At 41.5% G+C, this 21,302-nt stretch overlaps 1 protein-coding gene across 8 annotated transcripts in view; it reads left to right on the forward strand.

Moving 5' to 3' along the window:
- Positions 1–21,302, forward strand: part of ZFYVE16 (zinc finger FYVE-type containing 16) — a 3,161,611-nt gene that overhangs the window by 1,046,251 nt on the left and 2,094,058 nt on the right. For 7 of the 8 annotated variants that reach the window (XM_044064228.1, XM_044064221.1, XM_044064226.1 and 4 more), the window contains one exon: positions 6,681–6,857. The exons of the other annotated variant lie outside the window; for it this stretch is intronic. In XM_044064228.1, coding sequence (XP_043920163.1) covers positions 6,681–6,857 — 177 coding nt within the window. The remainder of the gene's footprint in view (positions 1–6,680; positions 6,858–21,302) is intronic. 8 annotated transcript variants of the gene reach the window in all.

Raw genomic sequence — 21,302 nt, forward strand, 5'->3', positions numbered from 1 at the left:
TCTGCTAAGTCTAAGCCTCCTTTAAAATCAAAGAAACAAATACAGCATTCCCCAGGGCAGGCCTCCATGCCTAAGAAACAAATGCTCAAAATGGCCGAAGATTTAATCAGTGTGATCAGGGGGTCCCATCCCCCTCCTGATAAAAAGCCTAGACAGGATGCAGACTATGATTCATCTGACCATCTCTTCAGATTCATCCTCAGACCTAGGATATTCTTTACCCCCTTATGAGGATTCTGATGCTGAGGAATCAATTCCATCAGCCTCACCACCTGGGGACTACTCATTTGGGGAAACCTTACATACCATGAGGGAACATTTCCATTGGGAAGGCCAGGATTACTCAGAATCCAAGAAAAGGCTCAGAGACTTCCTTTTATTACCTCAACACAGACCATTTGCTATTCCGCCAGTGTTAGATATTGTGGATGATGTGTATACTGAATCCATCTTAAATCCTGATTCCTTACCTCCAGCCCCTGTTAAACAAGACGGATACTGGAGAGTCCCTGACTCACAATTTTTTGTATAAAAGCCCTGTAGTTGACCCTGAAACTATTTCTCAGGGACCCAAAGGGATTAAGGCCTCATCAGCCAAGAATCCAGTTCCCTCTGACAGAGATTCCATAGCATTAGACAGATGGGGAAAGAAAGTATATACGTCTGAAACTTTAGCAGTGAGAGCCTTAAATTGCCAGTTTCACATGTTAAAATACCAGCAATTTTTACTGTCTCAGTTGAAACAAAAAATGCTTCCAGATTCAGATCCTCCTAATTTTAAAGAAATGCAGGATTTATTCATGCAGCTGAACAAGTGGGAAAGCATACTTTGCAAAGTGGTTTTGATTCTTTAGAGGACTCTTGCAGAGCAGCAGTTACAGGCTCTGTCATTAGAAGACATGCTTGGTTAAAAGAACATATGTTACCAGATCATGTTAAAGCAAAATTATTGGATGCACCTTTGCAGCAGGATGTGTTATTTGGAGTTAAGGCAGAAGAGGTATTAAAGGAAATTGAGGATAAGGCAAAATCTGTGCAAACGGTGAAGGATTTCCTACAGGTTCAGCCTCCTAGATTTAGCAGAAATTGGCCAACTAAGAATTGGTCCTTTCCAATTACAGACAGACCTCAAAGGGGAAGATACAGACGTCCAAGAGGTAGAGGTCAACCACAAGGTCCTTACAGGCCTTTACAATGGGTTGCATCAGGCCAGAAAGAAGGGGAAGACAGGCCCCAACCATATAAAAAATGGCCCCAATGACTTCCCACTACAACTGCCAAACAAATCTCTCGTGGCAGCCCCCTTGGGAGGAAAACTGGCACTTTTCTATCACAATTGGCATATGATCACCAAAGACAAATGGGTTCTCAACATTGTATCTCAAGGTTACAGGTTCCACTTTCACACCCTGCCAAGGTTAAAAGGAATGCCAAATCTGCCACCAAATCAATGGGCAGAGGCTCAAAAACAAATTACAGCACTCATAGATATGAGAGCTATTCAAAAGGTACCACCACAGGAGCAAGGACAAGGATTTTACTCAAGACTCTTTCTGGTTCCCAGAAAGGACAAAGCCTGGAGGCCCATTCTGGATCTTTCTTCTCTAAACACTTACCTGGATGTTCCGAAATTCAAAATGTTGACACTACAGCAGCTTCTTCCCATGCTGGACAAGAAAGCTTGGCTCGTGACCTTGGACCTTAAGGAGGCATACCTGCATGTCCCTGTCAGACAGAACTGCAGAAGATACCTCAGATTCATAGCTGGTTCAATGCACTACCAATTCTCTGCACTGCCCTTTGGCTTATCTACTGTGCCCAGGGTCTTCACAAAGTGCCTGGCACCATAATTGCATTTTGCAGACAGAAAGGAATTCAAATTTATCCATACCTGGACGACTGCCTGATTCAAGCAGAGAGCAAGGACATTCTTCTAAAGCATATGGCGTTTGTAAAAAAAGTTAAGTTGCCTGGGGTACACAGTAAACGAAAAGAAATCAAAACTAGTGCCCTCAAAAGAGATTATATTCCTGGGTGCCAGCTTGAACAGAACAGCCCAGATGGCTTTTCTCACGCCAGACAAGCAAGGACAACTGACTCAATACTTTCAATTGATGGCAACAAAGACCCAACTCCCTGCAAGAAAAATTCTGCAGGCCTTGAGCTACATGGCATCTTGCATACTACTAATTCCATATGCCAGACTGCATATGAGGAAACTACAGTGGTACCTAAAGAATATATGGTCTCAACACTGTCAAAGTTTGGAAACAGTTATACCACTAATTCTTTGCCTTCAACAGGAGTTTCAATGGTGGGCCCAAGCTTGTCACCTCAACAAGGGACAGCCTTTCACACAACCCACAGCCAGGCAAACACTGACAACAGATGCATCGGATTACGCCTGGGGAGCGCACATGGCAGGCAAATGTATTCAGGGCAAGTGGCCCGCAGAACAAAGGCTTCTTCACATCAGTCAAAAAGAGATGCTAGCTGTACAAAATGCCCTTATAGCTTTCAAGGACCTCTACTGCATCCAGGACAACTACTAATAAAGGCAGACAACACCACAGTTATGTGGTACATAAGCAAGGGGGCACTCACTCCTACCCCCTCTGCAGACAAGCCATGACCTTGTAGAACACAGCTATAAACTATCAAGTTCATCTGCAAGCACAATTCCTGCCAGGAGAGAAAAACACACTGGCAAATGACTTGAGCAGAAATATCATGGATCCCCATGAATGGGAATTGAATCCACAAATATTCAGAATGATAACACAAGTGGTGGAGCCCGGACATAGATCTGTTTGCATCCCCAATTAACTGCCTGCTACAAAAATTCTGCACAAGGAGTTACTATCCACAAGCATGGAAAGTGGATGCCCTCTCATTCAGCTGGAAGAACCTACAAGTATACGCTTTCCCACCACTACCTCTCCTGCCAGAGGTACTCATAAAAGCCAGGCAAGAAGAGCCAAAGATGATCCTGATCGCACCAGACTGGCCGCGCCAGCACTGGTACCCAGTCTTAAAGAGCTTAGCACAAGAACCACCCTGGATTTTGCCTCAAACCCCACATCTGCTGTCTCACAACAATCAAATACTACACAGCCAGCTAAAGACCTTAAACCTAGCTGCATGGAAGATTCCTTAGTCAAGCAAATACCTCTCTCCAAAGCTGTTATGGATGTCATTCTGGAGGCCAGAAGGCCTAGTTACCGGGAAAGCCTTTTCGGATAAATGGAAGAGATTCTGTGCCTGGAACCTCTTGTCCCAAACATTCCTCGGATACTACAATACTTAACTGAGATGCTGGATAAAGGTCTCTCCTTCTCATCCATCAAGATCCACGCCTCTGCCATCTCTGCTCATTACAACACGGCTCCGCCAATTTTCTCTAATCCTCTGTTAAAACAATACCTCAGAGGGGCTAAAAACATAAGACCGCCCCATAGAGCACCAACTCCAACTTGGGACCTCAACTTTGTCTTGTAGAAATTAACTTTACCTCCTTTTGAGCCAGCTAACTCAGCAGACTTAAAATATATCTCTTGGAAAACTGCTCTGCTCTTGGCAATAACATCAGCACGAAGAGTTTCAGAATTACAGGCACTAATGGCAGTGGAACCTTTCATCATATTCCACCTAGACAGGGTGTCTTTAAGAACAAACCCTACTTTTATGCCAAAGGTGGTATCAAGTGTGGCTCTAAACCAAACTATTCACTTGCCAACTTTTTATCCAAATCCACAGAATAAAGGGGAGAGACTACTGCATTCCTTGGACATACAGACAGTTACGCTTCTACTTGGACAAAACTAAAGCTTTCAGAAAAACTGAGCAATTGTTTGTATCATATGCTGCAGGAACACAGGGAAAAGCCATTTCAAAACAGACTATTTCAAAATGGATAGGCCATTGCATATGTTTCTGATATACACATCATGGGAAAACTGCACCTAACAACATTAGGTCTCATTCCACCAGGGCAACAGCCACTTCAACTGACTACCTCAGAGGAGTAACCTACCAAGGACATTTTGGAAGCAGCAACTTGGAGTTCTGTACATACTTCAAGCATTACCATCTGCCTCTTTACTGTAAATCCAGAGCTGGCTTTGCCACTGCAGTTCTGCAGGGCCTTATAGCCACCCCTAATGCCTTATAGAACCAGCCACCCTACCTCTGCTTTGGGATTCTACCCAAGTGTGATGACTGCAGCAGTGTAACACGATGAACATAGTACAGTTTTGTACCTCCATAAATGTAGATGTTCCAGTGTATACACTGCTGCAGTCCAGGTTACCCTCCCTCCTTCCCCTCTTACTTGCTGGTACTTACCCTGGTATTCTACACTTTGCTGCCTATGGGAAGTATTTACTGGTAACATAAAGTCTAATTGCTTTTCCTATGTATGTTTTATTAGCAATTTACATTGCCTACCTTTTTGGGGGCACCTGACATCTGGGGCAAGAAAAACTGAAGAAAATGGCATCGGCTGCATCTTGTATACCCCTGGCGCACTGACGTCAGGGAAGAAGCGACAGCAACCGACGCCGGACCAAGACTTTGGAACTCAGGCTGACTGCGGGACCACCTGACAGCAAGGTAACCCAAGTGTGATGACTGCAGCAGTGTATACACTCAGACATCTACATTTATGGTAGATACAAAACTGTACTTTTTGCTACAGGGACAGAAGGCAAAGCCATCTCCAAACAAACCATTTCCAAATGGATAGCACATTGCATCCATTTCTGCTACAAACAACATGGAAAGCCTCCCCCCAAGGGGGTCAGGACTCACTCCAGAGCAGCCTCCACCTGTGCAGCTTTCCTCAGAGGAGTCCCCACAAGGAACATCCTGGAGGCTGCCACCTGGACATCTGTTCGCACTTTTACCAGACATTACCACTTGCCTCTCTTCTCCAAATCTAGGGCAAGGTTTGCCTCTGCAGTCTTGCAGGGTATCCTAGCCAGCCCTTAGTTTCCTTGACTGCCTCCACCCATTTCCTCAGCTTTGGAAATCAACCCAAATGTGATGACTGCAACAGTGAAACATGAAAAACATAGTACAGTTGTGTACACTTACCATAAATGTAGATGTTCAAGTGTATTCACTGTTGGGAGTCCTGGTTTCCCTCCCTCCATCCCCCTTTCTTCTCTTCCCTTACAAGGGAAATATTGGTGTTTACTTTCTACTGGTGGGGTTCTTCCACCAGAACCTGGCTCCAAATTGGGCGCTCCTCACACGTTAGGGCAAGAAAAACTGATGTAATGGCATCGGCTGCCTTACTTTATACTACTGATGTCCTGACGTCAGTCTTGAAGCGACAGCAACTGACGCAGAAATACTAAGCCTCTGGTATTCGGGCCGGCCGAGGGCTGACCTGACAGGGATAACCCAAATGTGATGACTGCAACAGTGAATACACAAACAGCTGCATTTATGGTGAGTGTATACAACTGTACTTTCTTGCTCTTCCCTGTCCTACATGATTGTGTTCCCCAGCTTTATACGTCTTCTTGCCCCCTTTTGTAATTCAGTCCTCCCTATCACCAGTTGTCCACCATCTGCCGGTCGACATCACTTCATTATTATCCCACCTTATATATTATCTCTCCCCTGTCAGTCTTTTTGTCTGCTTTTTTTTTTGTCTGCCCTGCTTCCTCCTGTATACCCTCCTTCCTGCTTATACTTCCTCCTTGTTACCTCCTCTTTGCCCTTCTTAATAAAATGAAATAATGGGCACCTGTAGCCTCTTTGTTTTAACAAAATTGCAAGCAAAAGCTTTGAAGAAAGTAATGTTTGAGTGTTTTATTTTATTAAAATACAAGTCGTTAAAGCATCACTGTTTTTTTTATTATGGAAATGGACGGTGCAAGTTAACTCAGAAAGATGCAAGTGAAAATGCATTGGATCACTAGTTAGTATTAACCTAGTATGATTCAAGATTTTTCTATGTAGAGTATGTTTTATTAAGCAAATGCTTCTTTTCTGCTGCTGATAAAACTTTAGCAGTATTTTAAGTGAATTATAGAGATTTTAACAGACGCTGTTTATCTTAATAATTTTGAAAGTGGCCCTTATCTCATAAGATTGTTATAAAATCTCAAGGCTAATAAATGGTATTTATAGGTATGATGCAGCTGGGGGATTATATTACAGAGTTCAACATGGATTATAGCAGTATCACAGAGTTAACAGTAATAATAATTATGCATACCCTGGCAAAGTTTCATATGCTATATATTTATATGAAAATCACATTAGTTTAGTTAAATGTTGGCTTGCTTATCTGGTATGCATACATATTACCTAGGTGCTTGTGTTGTATCCTTCATTTATTTTGATTATAATGTTTTAAAATATCACTATAAAGTGAGTCTGGTAGAGGGTTGTGTAACAGCATGTAAACTGTGCACCATTAGGTGTGTAGCTTTTATAGTTATCTTTTTGCATGATTGTCACATTAGTCTTATAAAAGTACAGGTTGCAAAATAAGATGCTTTCATTAATATGGTGGTTGCTTGCATAAGGCTCCAGTTTATGTAGCATCCTTAATGAGTTAGATGCATAGTACGCATGCATACCAAATGTCATGATTAATGATAATCAGGAGATGGTTCCATAATAAATAAAAGCAATTTAAAAAAATGCTTAATTACCTCCCCCAGCTCAGGCATTTGAGAGGATGATGAGTCCAACTGGTTGTAGCCCTAATCCCAATATTCCATCTGAATACTGCTCTACAGTTCCACCTTTGCAACAGGCCCAGGCAGCTGGCACGCTCAACTCCCCTCCTCCCACTGTCATGGTACCCGTGTCTGTGCTTAAACACCCTGGAAATGAAGGTAATGCAAACATGTCAGTACTGCTAGTAGTTTATTTGGATGGTGTTTTGGTTTATTTTGTAATGTAGTTCTGTGAACTGAATGTCTGAATTTGAGATTGATGGTTATGAGCAGTTTACAGCAGGAACATGTGCAGGTTTCATGTGTATTAATTATTTTAAAATTACAGCTTGAGACTTCAGAGCTTAGGTTAGTAATTGTTTTTGTACCTTTTGAAAGTATGTTTTTAGTCCTGTATTTGTTTAACCAGGAAGGTAGTGTAGAGTTTGAGTCTGTTTTTGATGTGATTTTTGGAAAATGCAAGGATGGGAAAATGTTGCACAGTCCTTGTAATCCAGTGGAAAAAACATGTGCTACTTAAGTAATATATATACTTTGAAGTTTTATTTATCATAAATAACTCCCGAATGTCATTTGGACTACTGCTACTGACTAGGAGAAGTGGGTGAGAGAAGTAAGAGCAGGTAAATATAGTCGTGGTACACTTGTATGACTTTTTAGAATATCCGGTTAAGGAATTTAGTGCATTCCAAGTCAGAAGTCCAGATACAGGGAAGGACTGCTGGATTGTATTTACCTCCTTGTGTTTTATGGTAGTTCGATGACAACATAATTAGTAGTTTGGGGTCCTGGTAATAATTTCAGAATCTACCAAAAAAAATAAATAAATATTTGCCAAGAAATGGGCAGGAACAGTGGTAGAGTTGAAGGACAGATAAACAGATAAAACTGTATATGTTCAGCAAACACACTGCCTTACAGGAATATGGGTAGTAGTACCCTTCTACTCTGTGTCTGGCAGTCTACCAAAGCTCAGAGCTCCTCCCACTGCCTCACTGTGGATGTGATGGACCAATCACCTGGTGGCAGTACAGGCACTGCCTTTCAAGACCCACAGACAGAACCCTTTCAGTTTTCTGGTGTCACAGTAAGAGAATGCTCTGTTAGAAGACTGCTCCTTTCTTTGGACATCTTCATTTTCTGAGCTCAGATAAAAAACAAAACCTTTTGGGATTTTTATTTCCTCCCTCTATCAATGCTTGAATAGTGTATTCTTCCGCTTTAACTGAAATTATCTGTTTAGAAATGGTGATTATGCTCCCTCCTTTTTTTTGTTTTACTACTTTGACTAACACAAGTAAGGCCTATGCTGTTGATCAAAAACTTAATTTGGAAGTTTTGACAGGAAAACTTGCTGATATTGCTGTTTTTCCTCTTGAGGCTGTTACACCATTTTAAGTGATTTTTTTTTTATTTACGTCATGATTTTTTGTAGTCATTATTCATTTGGACTGAAATTAGCATTTTTGTTTTAAAAAAATCAAGGGACATTTTGTGCTTGCTATGCTGTTACTGAAACTAAAGTCTCTTTCGGCTTTTCCCGGTTAGGGGTCGCCACAGTGGAACTCCGGTCTGATTGGCAGTAGATTTTTACGTGCTGGCTTGCCGGGCCTAACGCACAACCTTCAACGAAGGAACGTCCATTCACGCATGTCAACACACAGAAGATGCTCTGAGAATCGAACATGCAACATCTAACTGTGAAGCGACAACGCTACCGCAGCACCACCACCGCAGTTTACTGTAATTTTATAAGTGCAGTGTTCAGAATAGTATCCTACAGAAATAGACTTTAGATTGCTATTTAAAGGGAGAGTACTGTGATTTATCTTTTTTACTGTGCTAGTATTTGGTATTGGTCTGGCTAGAGTTTTCCCCTGATTTTATGGATTTAGATACAGTGCCACCCCCTATCTACCCCTTGTGCACCTGAAAACATAAATCAAGAAATATGCCTCAGCCTATGGCTTGTGACTCCACAGTAGCCTTAAGAAGGTTATTGGACCACTCACCTTATTGTGTCTCTAGGTCCCCTGGTTCAGGCACATGAGAACCAAACCCTTTAGTGCAGGGAAAGTCAGGGATGCAGAATCTGTTGCGAGTGTTAAGTCTCTCCATAGGGATTCTCCCACTAATGTCATGCAAAAAAGAGACAGAAGACCCACCACGTTGCAGGGCAGCATTCTCTGTTTTCAACTGAGATGGTGACTGTGGCTAGATCCATTATTCAGGCAGTTGATTACAGGGCACAAACCCAGGCCATGAGTAAAGCCAGTGCTCCTAACCCCAGTTAACCACCCAGGGGCCCTGATTTGAAAGGAATCTAGAATCTTAGGTTTCAGAAGTGTTAAGAGTCTGAACAAGTCAGTTCCCCTGAGGATGGTCAGGTTTAAAAACCCAAACAGTTGTTTTCATGTTCCCAAATGCTGACTAGATTTAGGGATGTATTCAGTCTAGAGCACTCTTCGGCTGCCCCAGAGATCGACATGGTATACGTACTTTTGGAGGATAAAGGCCCTGGATGTGGCGACCTTCCCTCCATTGATCCCAGCACTGGAAAATGTTTTTAAGAAAGCTTACATTTCTCCTCTGCTGAATGAGTCTGTGCCTAAAGTAGTCAACCTGATCTCCAAGCCCCCTTTATCTGTACACCCTACTTCTGTGTCCCCAGCAACTTTTTCTAATAAAAAGACAATGTTTTTATCAAACCCAGTCTCTTCATATAAGTTAGACTACTGGCTAGAATGTCAGGGAAAGAAGCTGGCGCAGTCCAGCACCGTAAATTTCATCAGTGTTTTATGTGGAAGTTTGTGTTGAGGTGTATGCGTAGTTTAGACAAATTCACTGCATCATTACCTGCTGAGCAAAACATCTATCAAATATATTGTTTCCAGTGTTTCTCAAATGTCTAAACATGCTTCAAGGACCACCTTGGAAGGGGTTGATAACTGTTTCTAGAAATGCATTGATGATGGTGATAAGGATGTAGCTTGTTTGCACAGTCAAAACTTTTCTGATTAATTAAAAAATGAGATTATGAATGCTTCACTTGATTCTGATTGTGTGTTCGGTGTAGTAGCTAATCAGATCTGTAAGCACTGGGATGAAAAGTAATCTGAGGCATGGGGTGTTGAAAATGTTCCATATTCCCAAGTTTCCATCTTTTGAAAGTCCTTTACCACCTTTTGTACTCCAGGTCGTCTTCTGGTGGTTATGGCCCACAGTGATATGGTACTTCAGCAAAGAAGGTGTAAAAGGTCACACCCTTTGTGCCAGTTGACAGTGATGGCCTGAGAGCTGGCTTTATAGTATTCTCTAACTCTTCATGCATCCCATCAGAGTAAAATAATTTATTTATTTAAGTTTGATAACCAGGGGGAGTCCACTGGGCCAAGAAGAACACGTTTTCAGTGGAGGCACAGGGAGAAAAGCTCCACAATAATTGCAAGTTACATTTCACATGTTACAAAAGGACATAGTTCATACCATTAATTAAACGTTTACAGATGAGCTCCATGATATTTGCAATTGGCTTGTCACAATGTTACAAAAATGAAAAGACATAATTCAATAGAGAAGTTTCAACATCTACATAAAATGAATATTTTTGTTATAAACTAAATTGTAGGTTTAACATTTCAAAATATATAGCTACTAGCTATTAGTAGGTTAGGAAAGTATTATGCATGGAGAGGGTAATAGTATAATTGAGATTGGAGAGTACAGTAGATATTTGAGAGAAAATTATTTTTTGGTGGGGAGGGATTGTTTTGGGTGGGATGAAGTAATAGAGGTAGTTGGATGAGTCTCAGTGCAAGGTAGAATGAGGGGGGTTAAGTTGGAACGTGGCAAGGGCAATCCCATTTGGAAGAAAGATGAGAGTAGCAGCTGAGATTTGAAACTTGTATGGTTAAGTAGGTTGCATAGGTGTGTGGGGAGAGAGTTCCACTGTTTAGCTAAGGAGTGGGACGGCAGTAGATGGCCAGGAGGTCGTGCAGGTTTGTGGACCTGAAGGAGATTTTGTTTTTTGGATCTGAGTGAGCAGTTGGGAATGTAAGGTTTTAAGGAAGTAGCGTGAGCTGAGCAGTTGACAGGTTTAAAGATGAGCTTGTGGGTAATGGTGAGTTGTAGGTAACTGAGGTAGTTGGGTAGTTCAAGCCAGTTGAAGGTGAGGAGGGAGTGGCAATGGTGGGATGAGTTTTTTGAATTGGTTGCAAATTTGGAGATCTTGTAGGAGCAGGATTCAAGTTTGGACCAAAGGCTAAGATGGAGATTGGTGAAAAGAGGGACACCATACATAAGGGAGGGGAGTAGGAAGGTGGATGCAAGAGTTTGACGAGTAGAGGGGCTTATGAAGCGGTTGTGCCTGTAGAGGAGACCTAACTTTTGGTGGGTTTTCTTGATTGCAGATTGGATGTGGGTGTCAAATTTTAGTTTTTATCAATAATGATGCCAAGAAGCTTGGTGTTGGAAGCAATTTCAAGGAGGGTGTCGTTTTTGTTCTGTATGGTGTATGTGGATTTGTCGATGGATTTTTTTGTAGAGGGAAAACAAAACATTAGTTTGGTTTTATTTGCATTTAGTGCCAGGTGGTTAGACTGCATCCAGGTTTCTGTTTTGGAGAAGGCTAGTTGGGTTTTTGCTAGGGGCTTGGAGGGGAAGAAGGCTGAGCAGATGATTGTTGATTCATCTGCATATTGGATGATGAGTCTGGGATAGATTGGTGAAAGTTGTTAATGAATAGGTTGAAGATAAGAGGGCCAAGAACAGAACCTTGTGGGACAACTTTGGGTGTGGGAAGGAAGGGGGAGGTTGAAGTTTTCCATTGGACAGCTTGTTGGGGGTTGGACAAGTAGCTGGATAACCAGGCGATTGTGGTGGGAGAGAGGTGTAAGGTGGAGAATTGGGATATAAGTAGGGTGTGTGAGATGGTGTCAAAGGCCTTTGACAGATCTAGGAATAATGTGGATACGGACTTCCTTCTGTTGCGTTCGAGGTTTATGGCTTCACAAAAGGAAAGAAAGGACAGTCATGGTGTTGTGGCCTGGGCTGAAGCAGTGTTGGGTAGGGGAGAGGAGATTTAGTGTTAGGTGTGCCATGAGTTGTGCTTGTATTGTTTTCTCTAGTATTTTAGAAAGCGGGGGAAAGGATGGCAATAGGCCTGAAATTGGTGGTATCAGTATTTTTGCCACCTTGGTGTAGGGGGATGATGTAAGCATGGTGCCAGATAGAAGGGACATATGATTCTTTTATGGATCTATTTCTAAGAATAGAGATGGGATAAGCAATGCTGTCAGCAGATTGTTTGAGGAAGGTGGGTGGAAGGTTGTTGGGTGCATTGCGACAGGGTTTGAGTTTGAGGAGAAGTCTTTTTATAGTGTACTTGTGGGGATGGGCTTGAGGCAGAAGGATGTGGAGGGAGGTTGATGATTGGGGGTGGTGGTTGGGGCAGGAGGGGGGGTGGTGGTGGAGGATGGGGGTAGGAAGGAGGCTGATAGTTTAGCTATGCAGTCTATAAAGAATGAGTTGAACTGGCTGTTTCAAGGTTGGAGAGGTTGGGGTCTGGAAAGGGGTTTTCTTTGTTGCCAGGATGCAACATGGATGAGATGGAGTCCCAGAATTTTTGGGGATTTGTTGAGTGCAAGGGCTAGAGTTTGGATTAGGGGCTTTGCGGTCTTAGTTTTTTGCAGAGTTTCTTAGTTTTTTGTCCCTTTGGTGCAAGGCTAGTGTAGTATCTTTGTATAACCATGGGCAGGGATTGGTTTTGATGTGTTTGGTTCGAGGGGGGCTTGCTGATTAAGAAGAGTTTGGAATGAGTGGTTAAAGAAGAAAACGGCATCATCGAGAGGAAGGTTTTTTAGAGGGGACCAGTCAGTATGCTTTAAGCATTTGGAGAAAGTTAGAGGGTTAAACGAGGAGAGGTTGTGGGTTTGGATGTAGTGGTGGTGGCTATGCAGTGGGGATGGGAGATGGTCGGCGAAGGCTTGGTAGGTGATCGCTGAGAGGATCAGGTAATGTTCTGCCTTTGGTGATAAGGTTTGGGTGAGTTGTTAGGATCCAATCAATGATGGTACCATCTTTATTTGGTCTAGTTGGAGATTGTATTATTTGGTAGAAGTTGTACAGGTTGATTGTGTGGGACGGGGCTTCAGAGTTAATAGTATTCCAGATGATGCTGGTATCACCGAGTATATAGGTTTCATTTTTTTATATTGGAGGAGAGCCAGGGCAGGATGTTTTCAAGAGTTTTGATATCACCGGAGATAGAGGACAGCGATACATGTGGACTTATGGTTTATTTTTAGTAAACCCATTATAATTTCAGCATTGTCAAAGGTTGGTATTTTATTGGAGTAGAGTTATGGTATGGGAGGTGGGGTAGATTATTGCTGCTCCACCTCCTTTTTTGTGGACTCTGTCATTGTGAATGATTTGGAAACCCGGTGGTAGGATTTCACTATCTTTTATATAGGTTTTCAGCCAGGTTTCAGAAACGGCAGTAATGTCTGAGTGATTATGGGAGAGCCGGGCATGGAGGTTAGGGATTTTGTTTTTTAGGCTTTGTGCATTAAAGATGAATGGACTTTGCGTTTGTGGGTTTAGTGAGGTTGATGTTAGGGATGGGCTTGGGGTGGATGTCGCCGGCCAGTGAGAGAGAGAGATGTTGTGGAGTAGAAGAGAGAGTAAGACAGTGTGTGGTGGGCAAGGGTAGCTTGTGTTGTGTGAGAGTAGTGATTTTCTGGTATCACATTTAAGAGGGGATTACAGGGGGGTTGGGTTGGGAGGAGTTTTGTTTTGAAAAAATAGATTGGGTTAGAGGAAAAGAGTTCATGTGAGATGGATGAGTAGGATAGGAAGTGATGTTGATGGTAAGAGGTAGTGGAGTGTGTGTGAGAGTTATGACAAGGGTTGGGAAAAGTTTGAGATAGGTAAGAGAAGAATGAAAGATTAGTAGGGCAAATGGGGTTATAGGGCGAGATGGTATATAGAGCATTGTAGGAGGGCTGGATGTTTGGGGTGATGTAGATCTACAGGTGGGTGGGGTTTGGCTTAGGTGTATTGTGATTGGAGAGGTGTTGGGTGGGGAGGAGTCAGGGGATGCATAAAAGTACAAGTAGTGGGGGCGGTTGAGATTTGGGGGCAGGGTAAGAGAGTGGTGTGAGCCTGACAGTGAATATCTTGGCAGACAGACTAAACAAATCTTGAGCAGACCTGCATTGAGTGGCTGCACAAGGCAGTGGTGTTCCAGGATCTAGTTCAGATGTAGGTAAAGCCTCAAATAGATCTGTTTGCCTCATTTTTAAACAGACAGCTGGAGATCTTCTGTTCCAGACCTCCTTGCAGCCATACTTGGGGGATAGATGCATTCTTGTTCTCTTGGACGGGAATATTCCACTGTACATTTCCACTCTTTCCACTGATTCAAAGGGTACTTCCATTAGTGCAAAAAGAGATGCCAGTGGTCAATGTTTTTATCAGCTATTGGCCCAGGAAATCTTGGTTCTTATTCTAATGGTATTGGACAAGAGCAGTTACCACATACTCCCTAACACTCTGCATTGGCTCACACAGTCTTAGGGGCAAATTGTGCACCCCAGTCTGGAACAACTACAACTGACAGCTTGGATGATTCAACTTTGACTCTGTTTAGTTACTTATTTCATGAAGGTGTGCAGCAGGTTTTAAAGGAAGCCAGAACACCTGCTACCAGAAAATCTTGTGTTTACAAATGGATGAGGTTATCTAAGTGGTGACTAAATGAGAACAGGGGTCCCTGAGGTTAACATTCTTCTGGTCTTGAAATATCTGAGAGAGGTACTTTAGGAGATCTTATCATATGCATCCATTAAGGTGCATTTAGCAACGGTCTCTTCTCGTCTGCCAATGGATCCCTGTCTTTTTTCTTTTTTTGGTAAAACAGTTTATGAAGAGAGTACTGCATATGATATCCCATTGGAAACAATTTCTTCCTTTCTGGGATCTTTACTACATTCTGGCAAAATTGACTGTACCACCTTTTGAAACTGCCACACAGGCTGATGTCAGTATCTTAATGTGGAAACTGTTTTGCTTATTGCTATGACATCTGTTAGGTGAGTCTCTTGAACTGCACACTGTCATGGTGGGACAAATGTAACGTGATTTTCAACAAAAAACAGCACAAACTATGAAGCACCAAAAGAACAGGAAGAAAAATATGAAACTAGTATTAAGAACGGATAGCCTTTAGTAAAATATCGCAAATAAAATCAAACAATAAACATCGCTCTCGTCCTGTATTAACAAGACTTCTTCAGATAAAACATATTCAGTTTACATCCATTTAAATCCAAACAAGAAAATCAAACAACACTGGAGCAAACGCAGCTTTAAAATCCACTGGGTTAGTGTTTTCATGCCCATATACTAGCACTTCTCCAGACAAAATATAAAAAAACACACCAAATATATATAATGCAATCAGTTATTCAGTGAAGCAATTTACATTCTCTAAGCAAAAGCTTTAAGCGAACATACCCATTTAACTCAGGGCACTTATGTGCTTGCAAAAGCACTATCCATTTAGTTTCTGCTTTCTCTACAATATTATTCAAATTACCTCCAATATCATTACCATTAAAATGTTGTAAAACTAAGAAACTAAAAGAATGATCAACATGAGCATGTTTAAATAAGGCACTTGTGGGATCTCTATGTCTAATATACCCCAAGTGTTCAAGTAGACGCTCTCTCAGAGCTCTACTAGTTTTTCCCACATAGAAACTGGTACATTTATTGCATAAAGCAAGGTAGACCATATAGGAATCTGGACTTAAATACAAAACTAATAACAGAATGATGAAATTCTTGGGAAGTAGGAATAAATTGACATGCTGCACAATTTCTGAGAGCAAAAGTACCTTTCTTTTTAGATAGAGGTGCAACATCTTTCTTCCTACCACAGCAAAGCTGTCTTTTTAAAGACATACCATTCTTAAAGCAAAAATGAGGTGAACTGCCTACTGTACCTGATATAGAATCATCAGAGATAAGTATAGGCCAGTTCTTTAGAATCACATCACATATCGTATTTACATCACTAGTAAATGTGATAACAGGTGTGACAAAATTCACCTCCTTATTTTTCTTTTTTCCTATTGCAAGTGTCTTGTCTGTCTGAAAAATATGGTCTAGCTGAAGTATATCTATTACACCTCACTACATCATTAGCCACCCCAAGATATTTGAGAATAATATTAAATCATGCTCTAAAATCCCAAATGCCTGCTGGAACCTGTCTTCACTAGTATGTAACCTAGACATTCTATGCGCTTGATTCAGAGCAATATTTTTAAAAACAACCAGGGTGCATGCTATTACGATGTAGAAGTGTATGCCTTCTACTTGATTTCCTATATAAGGAAGTATGTAAATTTCCTTCGCTATCCTTATATAGATGTACATCAAGGAAATCTATATATTGATCATGTACATTCATAGTGAACCTTAAAATTTCAGTACTGGATTCAAGGTAGGTAATAAAAGCTTGCAACTCAGATATATTACCATCCTATAAAAGAAAAACATCATCCACAAATCTCCTAAAAAATCTAAGGTGTTTCAAAAAAGGATGTGGATTTAGGACATATTCAGATTCCCTAGAAACACCAACTTTTTGCAAGTAAATATATTCTTTAAACATGAAAACATTGTTCTCTAAAATGAGATCTAAAAGTGTACAAATCACAAAGATCAAGTCTTTAGAAAGTCACTATACTTGTGTGAAAATAATCTAACTGCTTCTACCCCTTATATATTGAATATCACTGTAAACAAAGTATTAACATCAAGTGTAAAAACAATAAATTGGATGTGTCGTGAGTAGAACTAAATTCAAATAATACTAAAAAATGTTGAGTATCTCTCAAAATGGTGTGAACATTATTAACAACCTGCCTTAATTTATGTGTGCCAGATACAATAGGTCCTATAGGGGGTCTAAAAGACGCTTATGAATCTTAGGCAGTCCATGACTTACAGGTGTGACAGGAAGTTCGTCATACTCTCATCCCGCACCACAATTAACCTAACACAGCTCAACTACCACATTCCACAACACAGTAAATGACACTACTCATACCATATTGCTTCTAGTTATTCTTGTACTCTGCGAACGTAAGAGTAGACTGCAGTCTATGACAACCCCCATCTCACCATTCAGTATGCAAGCAGTGTGCTCAACCCCTCATGCACTCTTAACCAGCTTCCCATTCACTAGCACAGCCCATCCATTCACTGCCCAACCTGACAACAAAAACACTGACCCCCCCTATCCTTTCACCTTTGTGTGAGTTCCTCATTACACAAACCTGCACTTAAAACTCTCCAAAAGACTGTACAGACTCGCACCATTGTTCTTATTCAACTCAAGAGAAGCAATATTGAAACCAACCCTGGTCTTCCCCCAAATATATTGTCTATTGATAACTGCATAAAGGCTGCATAATGAACTAGACCAGGTTGGTACTCTCCTTAAACTGCACAATCTTGACATCTTCACATTACCAGCTGCTGTTGAGTCCTGGATCAAAATAGACACCTCATACTTGCACCATTTTTCCAACATTGTAATTACTTTCTGGGTGCTTGACCCAGTCCAAGAAATGGTGATAGAACCCTCCTACTGTATAAAACTCATCTAAAGATCCCACTCCTAGGTCAGGCTTAGTGTCTGCTCACTGCCCCTAACTAGTTCTACAGATTGCCACAAAAATACAAACGACAGCCGCAAAAAAAAAAAAAAATGCATCCTCCGTCCTCCTTACACACTTGGGAAATCCCAAGCACTAATTCAGGAAGTTGTATACCAGCTAGGAGACAAAAGCAACCACATCCTCCTGGATGACTTCATCTTAAATAGGCTTCAGTCCATCCAGCATGATATTAACGAAATTTTGTACAACTTCAATCTTAAGCGTACTGCAGCAGTCCACGTAACTTATCCTCAACACTAACAATCATTCTGTTCTAGAGCTAAGCATTGGTAACGACCTCAGTTTAATTTTGAGCTTGTCATCCACCCTCTTTCTGTTAGTGACTCATTTCACAGTAAACTTCACAGTACATACCCCAATGACAACCCCCCCCCCAAATTAGTTTAATTTGGTCTAATACATACTTGGATGTCAAACAACTTAAAGAAGCTCTCTTCATCGCAGAATGGTCTTTCATATTAAACCTAGACAAACCTAACCTTGCTGCAGAAACACTTGCCAGTGCACTTGGATCCATCCAGGACACATTCTTTCCTATAATTGCTTGACAAACCAAAAAGGAAATGACTAACTCCTGGAACTATGCATGGGAGGCTTGGGAAAACAGTCCCTTCCATAGCAATAGGCAGCAATATATCCAATTTAAAAACTTCTCAAAACAAGCAGTGTGACACAAAAGCCAGCAGGCGAAAACATTTCAAATATTCTTAGCTAAATCACCAAAACCCTTCTGTAAAGACGTAAATCAGTGGAATGAAAGGGATGTTCAAAGTAATCCAAACAGTAACTCGTACATTCTCTCCCTCTGACTTTGTCTGAATTCTCCACACTACCCAGCCAATCATCACTTGCATTCCCCCATTCCACTGAACCATCTCTCTATATTCCACAGTTTTTCTTTAAGTCAAAAACAAGAGGTTTAGAATTTCCTCTGCAAAAAATAAAAACATGTCAGCCTAGCAGGCACTGACAGCCTTTTGTCCTTGATTAATATACCATGCGGGGACCTCTGCCTAACTTCCTTGAAGCACATCTTCAGTTTCTGCCTAACACAAAATATAATTTCAGATGTATGAAAAATAGTCACTCAGCCCAATCCCAAAGTAATCTAGCCTTACCAAAACTTCCCAGTTCAGGCCAGTCCTTGCCTTTCCCGCAGTAGGCAAACTGCTTAAAAAAATGTTCAATTCACCCAGTACATCACTACCTACAACCTCCTCTCCCATAAACAACATGGGCTTTGGTCTTGGCACACTGCCCTTTGAACCCTGATCAGTGACCTAGTACTAGGTGTGAAGAGAGGCCAGTTCACTGGTGCCACCTGTATTGACCTTACAGATGTCTTTGATCTCAGTGGCTGCAACATCTTCCTCATTTCCTACTACAAACAGGCATATGTCCCAGTGCCATACCTTGGTCTCAAAACCATCTTATAAATTGCCACTTCTCCATCAAAATGCGTACCTTGTTTTCCCAGTCAGTCAGCCTTCAAAAAGAGTACCACGATGTTCCATATTTTCTCTTCTGCTACTTGCCATCTTTATAGATAAATTTCTGTTTAACCTACCTCATCCCCTCCTTCATCTGTATGTATTTCTCACAAACCGCCCAGTACACAATCTCCAGACAGACCTGCAAGCAGATTTCCTAGTTCTCATCTACTGGATCTTCAACAAAAATCTTCTTCTCGACTCCAGGAAAGCCAAAGTTATTTTTTTTGGCCCCAAATAGAAACTTTGGGGAAAAAGCAACCATTTGCATATCTGTGACCTCTTTGCATATCTATGACCACAGTAACACGCATATTCAAAGTATTTACTTGCAGATCCCTTTGTTCCAATTGAAAAAAATCTCCACAGAAAATGCAAATAAAATAATTCATGGCAAAGTCATGATTTTAATGATACAATGGTTATAACAGTGTTAAATCAGTAGTATTATACAAATGAATAGAAAAGTGAAAAATGCAATATTTTCTTGTCAAAACTTTAAAATGAAGCAGGTGAACAACAGAAATGGGCACAACTGAGACTGTCCCTAATGTTCAACTGAAAACTGAAAAGACAGAACTTCAGCTTCCTAGTACAAGTCATAACACTTTAGAAGAGCTCTATAACTGCTTAAAAACAGGACAGTATTAAGTTTTAATTCCCAGAAGAATTACTAGCAGTAGTAAATAGCAAGAATATTAAAATAAAAAAGTTACTACACAAATGTATTTTTTTAAACAGGTTGACTGCAACCTCTCCTTTGACCACCACATTGCCACTGTGGTCAGAAAGTCCTTCTATGTGGCATATCTCATTACTAAGGGTTTTGCATCCAGGAAGAAAGAGGTCATTGTCTCCCTCTACTCTTCCCTCATTAGGCTAATCATTGAGTACAATGCCCCATTTGGCATGTACCTTATTTAGACACCTGCATTAACTGGAGAGGCCGCAAAAGTAGCTCACAAAGATGATCCTAGGCCTTAAACAGTTGTCCTATATGGACAGACTCAAAAAAACTCCAACTATTCTCTGTCTCATATCGCCTACTTAGAGGTGATCTCTGCTTGACTTACAAAGCCATGTCTGAGCTAGCTCTATTAGAAATGCTACCTCTAAAGAAATCCCAATCCCTCCGCACCACATCCTCCAGAGACCTCAACCTCATTACCACAATCAACAGAACATGCTGGAGGGACAGGTTCATAACCCAGAGACTGCCCATGCTATAGAGTAGACTTCCCATACATGTCAAACAGAGCACCTCACTGGCCCTCTTTAAGAGAAATCTTGATGAGTGGACTCCAGTGGCTCTACTTGATAGAGGCACTGGGAACTAATGTCAGGTGGCATGATGCATGGGTGATCCTATGGGGTAAGCTTGTAAAGGCTCCAGGGACATTAGCCTAGTACACACCTATGAACCTAAATAAAAGTTCCCAGAGGGGTCTTAGCCAAGTATGGAAGGTGTAATCTACTAATACAGGCTGCTGAGGAGTTTCAACTATGTGATTTCTACAGCGGACACTAAAAGATTGAACAAGTGGCTTCCTATGACATGGGTTAGGGTTAGCTAAGCCTCTGTCACAGGGAGTCAGAGGAGGGAATTTTGAGCTCTGGAAAGCTGCCAGTGTGGGTTTGTGCAGGCACAGAACCCATATGCTATTGAGGCAGTGTGACATTTGCGCATCTATTGTTACAGTTAAGTAGGACTTGCACTAACTGTACTTTAAGGATTCAACAGGACCTTCTAGGTTAAGATGCTGATGGTGACAGATGCCTGGTGTCAGAACCATGGCCTCGATCTCAATGCCAAAAAGTGCAGTGTCATCCCCTTTGGTAAAAACTCTATACCCATGAACTACCACATAGGCAGCAATCTACTTAACACCGAATGCGTGATAAGAGACCTTGGGACCCAGGTGCACAGTGGTCTCTCCTTTGTTAGTCGCATCACCACAGTAGTCCGGAAGTCCTTCTACGTGGCACACCTCATCATAAAAGAGTTCTCATTCAGGAAAAAAAGAGGTCATTGTTCCCCTCTACTCGACACTCATTAGACCCATTATAGAGTACAACGCCCCTTTTGGAATGTACCTCACAATACATCTGCAGCAGATGGAAAGGCCACAGAAGTACCTCACAAAGAGGATTACTGGCCTCAAACAAATGCCCTACACTGACCGCCTCAAAAAACTCCAGCTCTACTCCGTAGCATATCGCCTACTCCAAGGTGATCTCTGCCTAACATATAAAGCTATGTCAAACCCAGAGCTGTTGGACATGCTACACCTAAAGAAATCCCAATTCCTCCGAGCTACATGCTCTAGGGATCTAAACCTTGTCACCACAATAAACAGGAC

This window comes from Protopterus annectens, chromosome 2.part2 (genome assembly GCF_019279795.1).
Source record: "Protopterus annectens isolate FY-2018-M chromosome 2.part2, PAN1.0, whole genome shotgun sequence".
NCBI classification, from domain to species: domain Eukaryota; kingdom Metazoa; phylum Chordata; order Ceratodontiformes; family Protopteridae; genus Protopterus; species Protopterus annectens.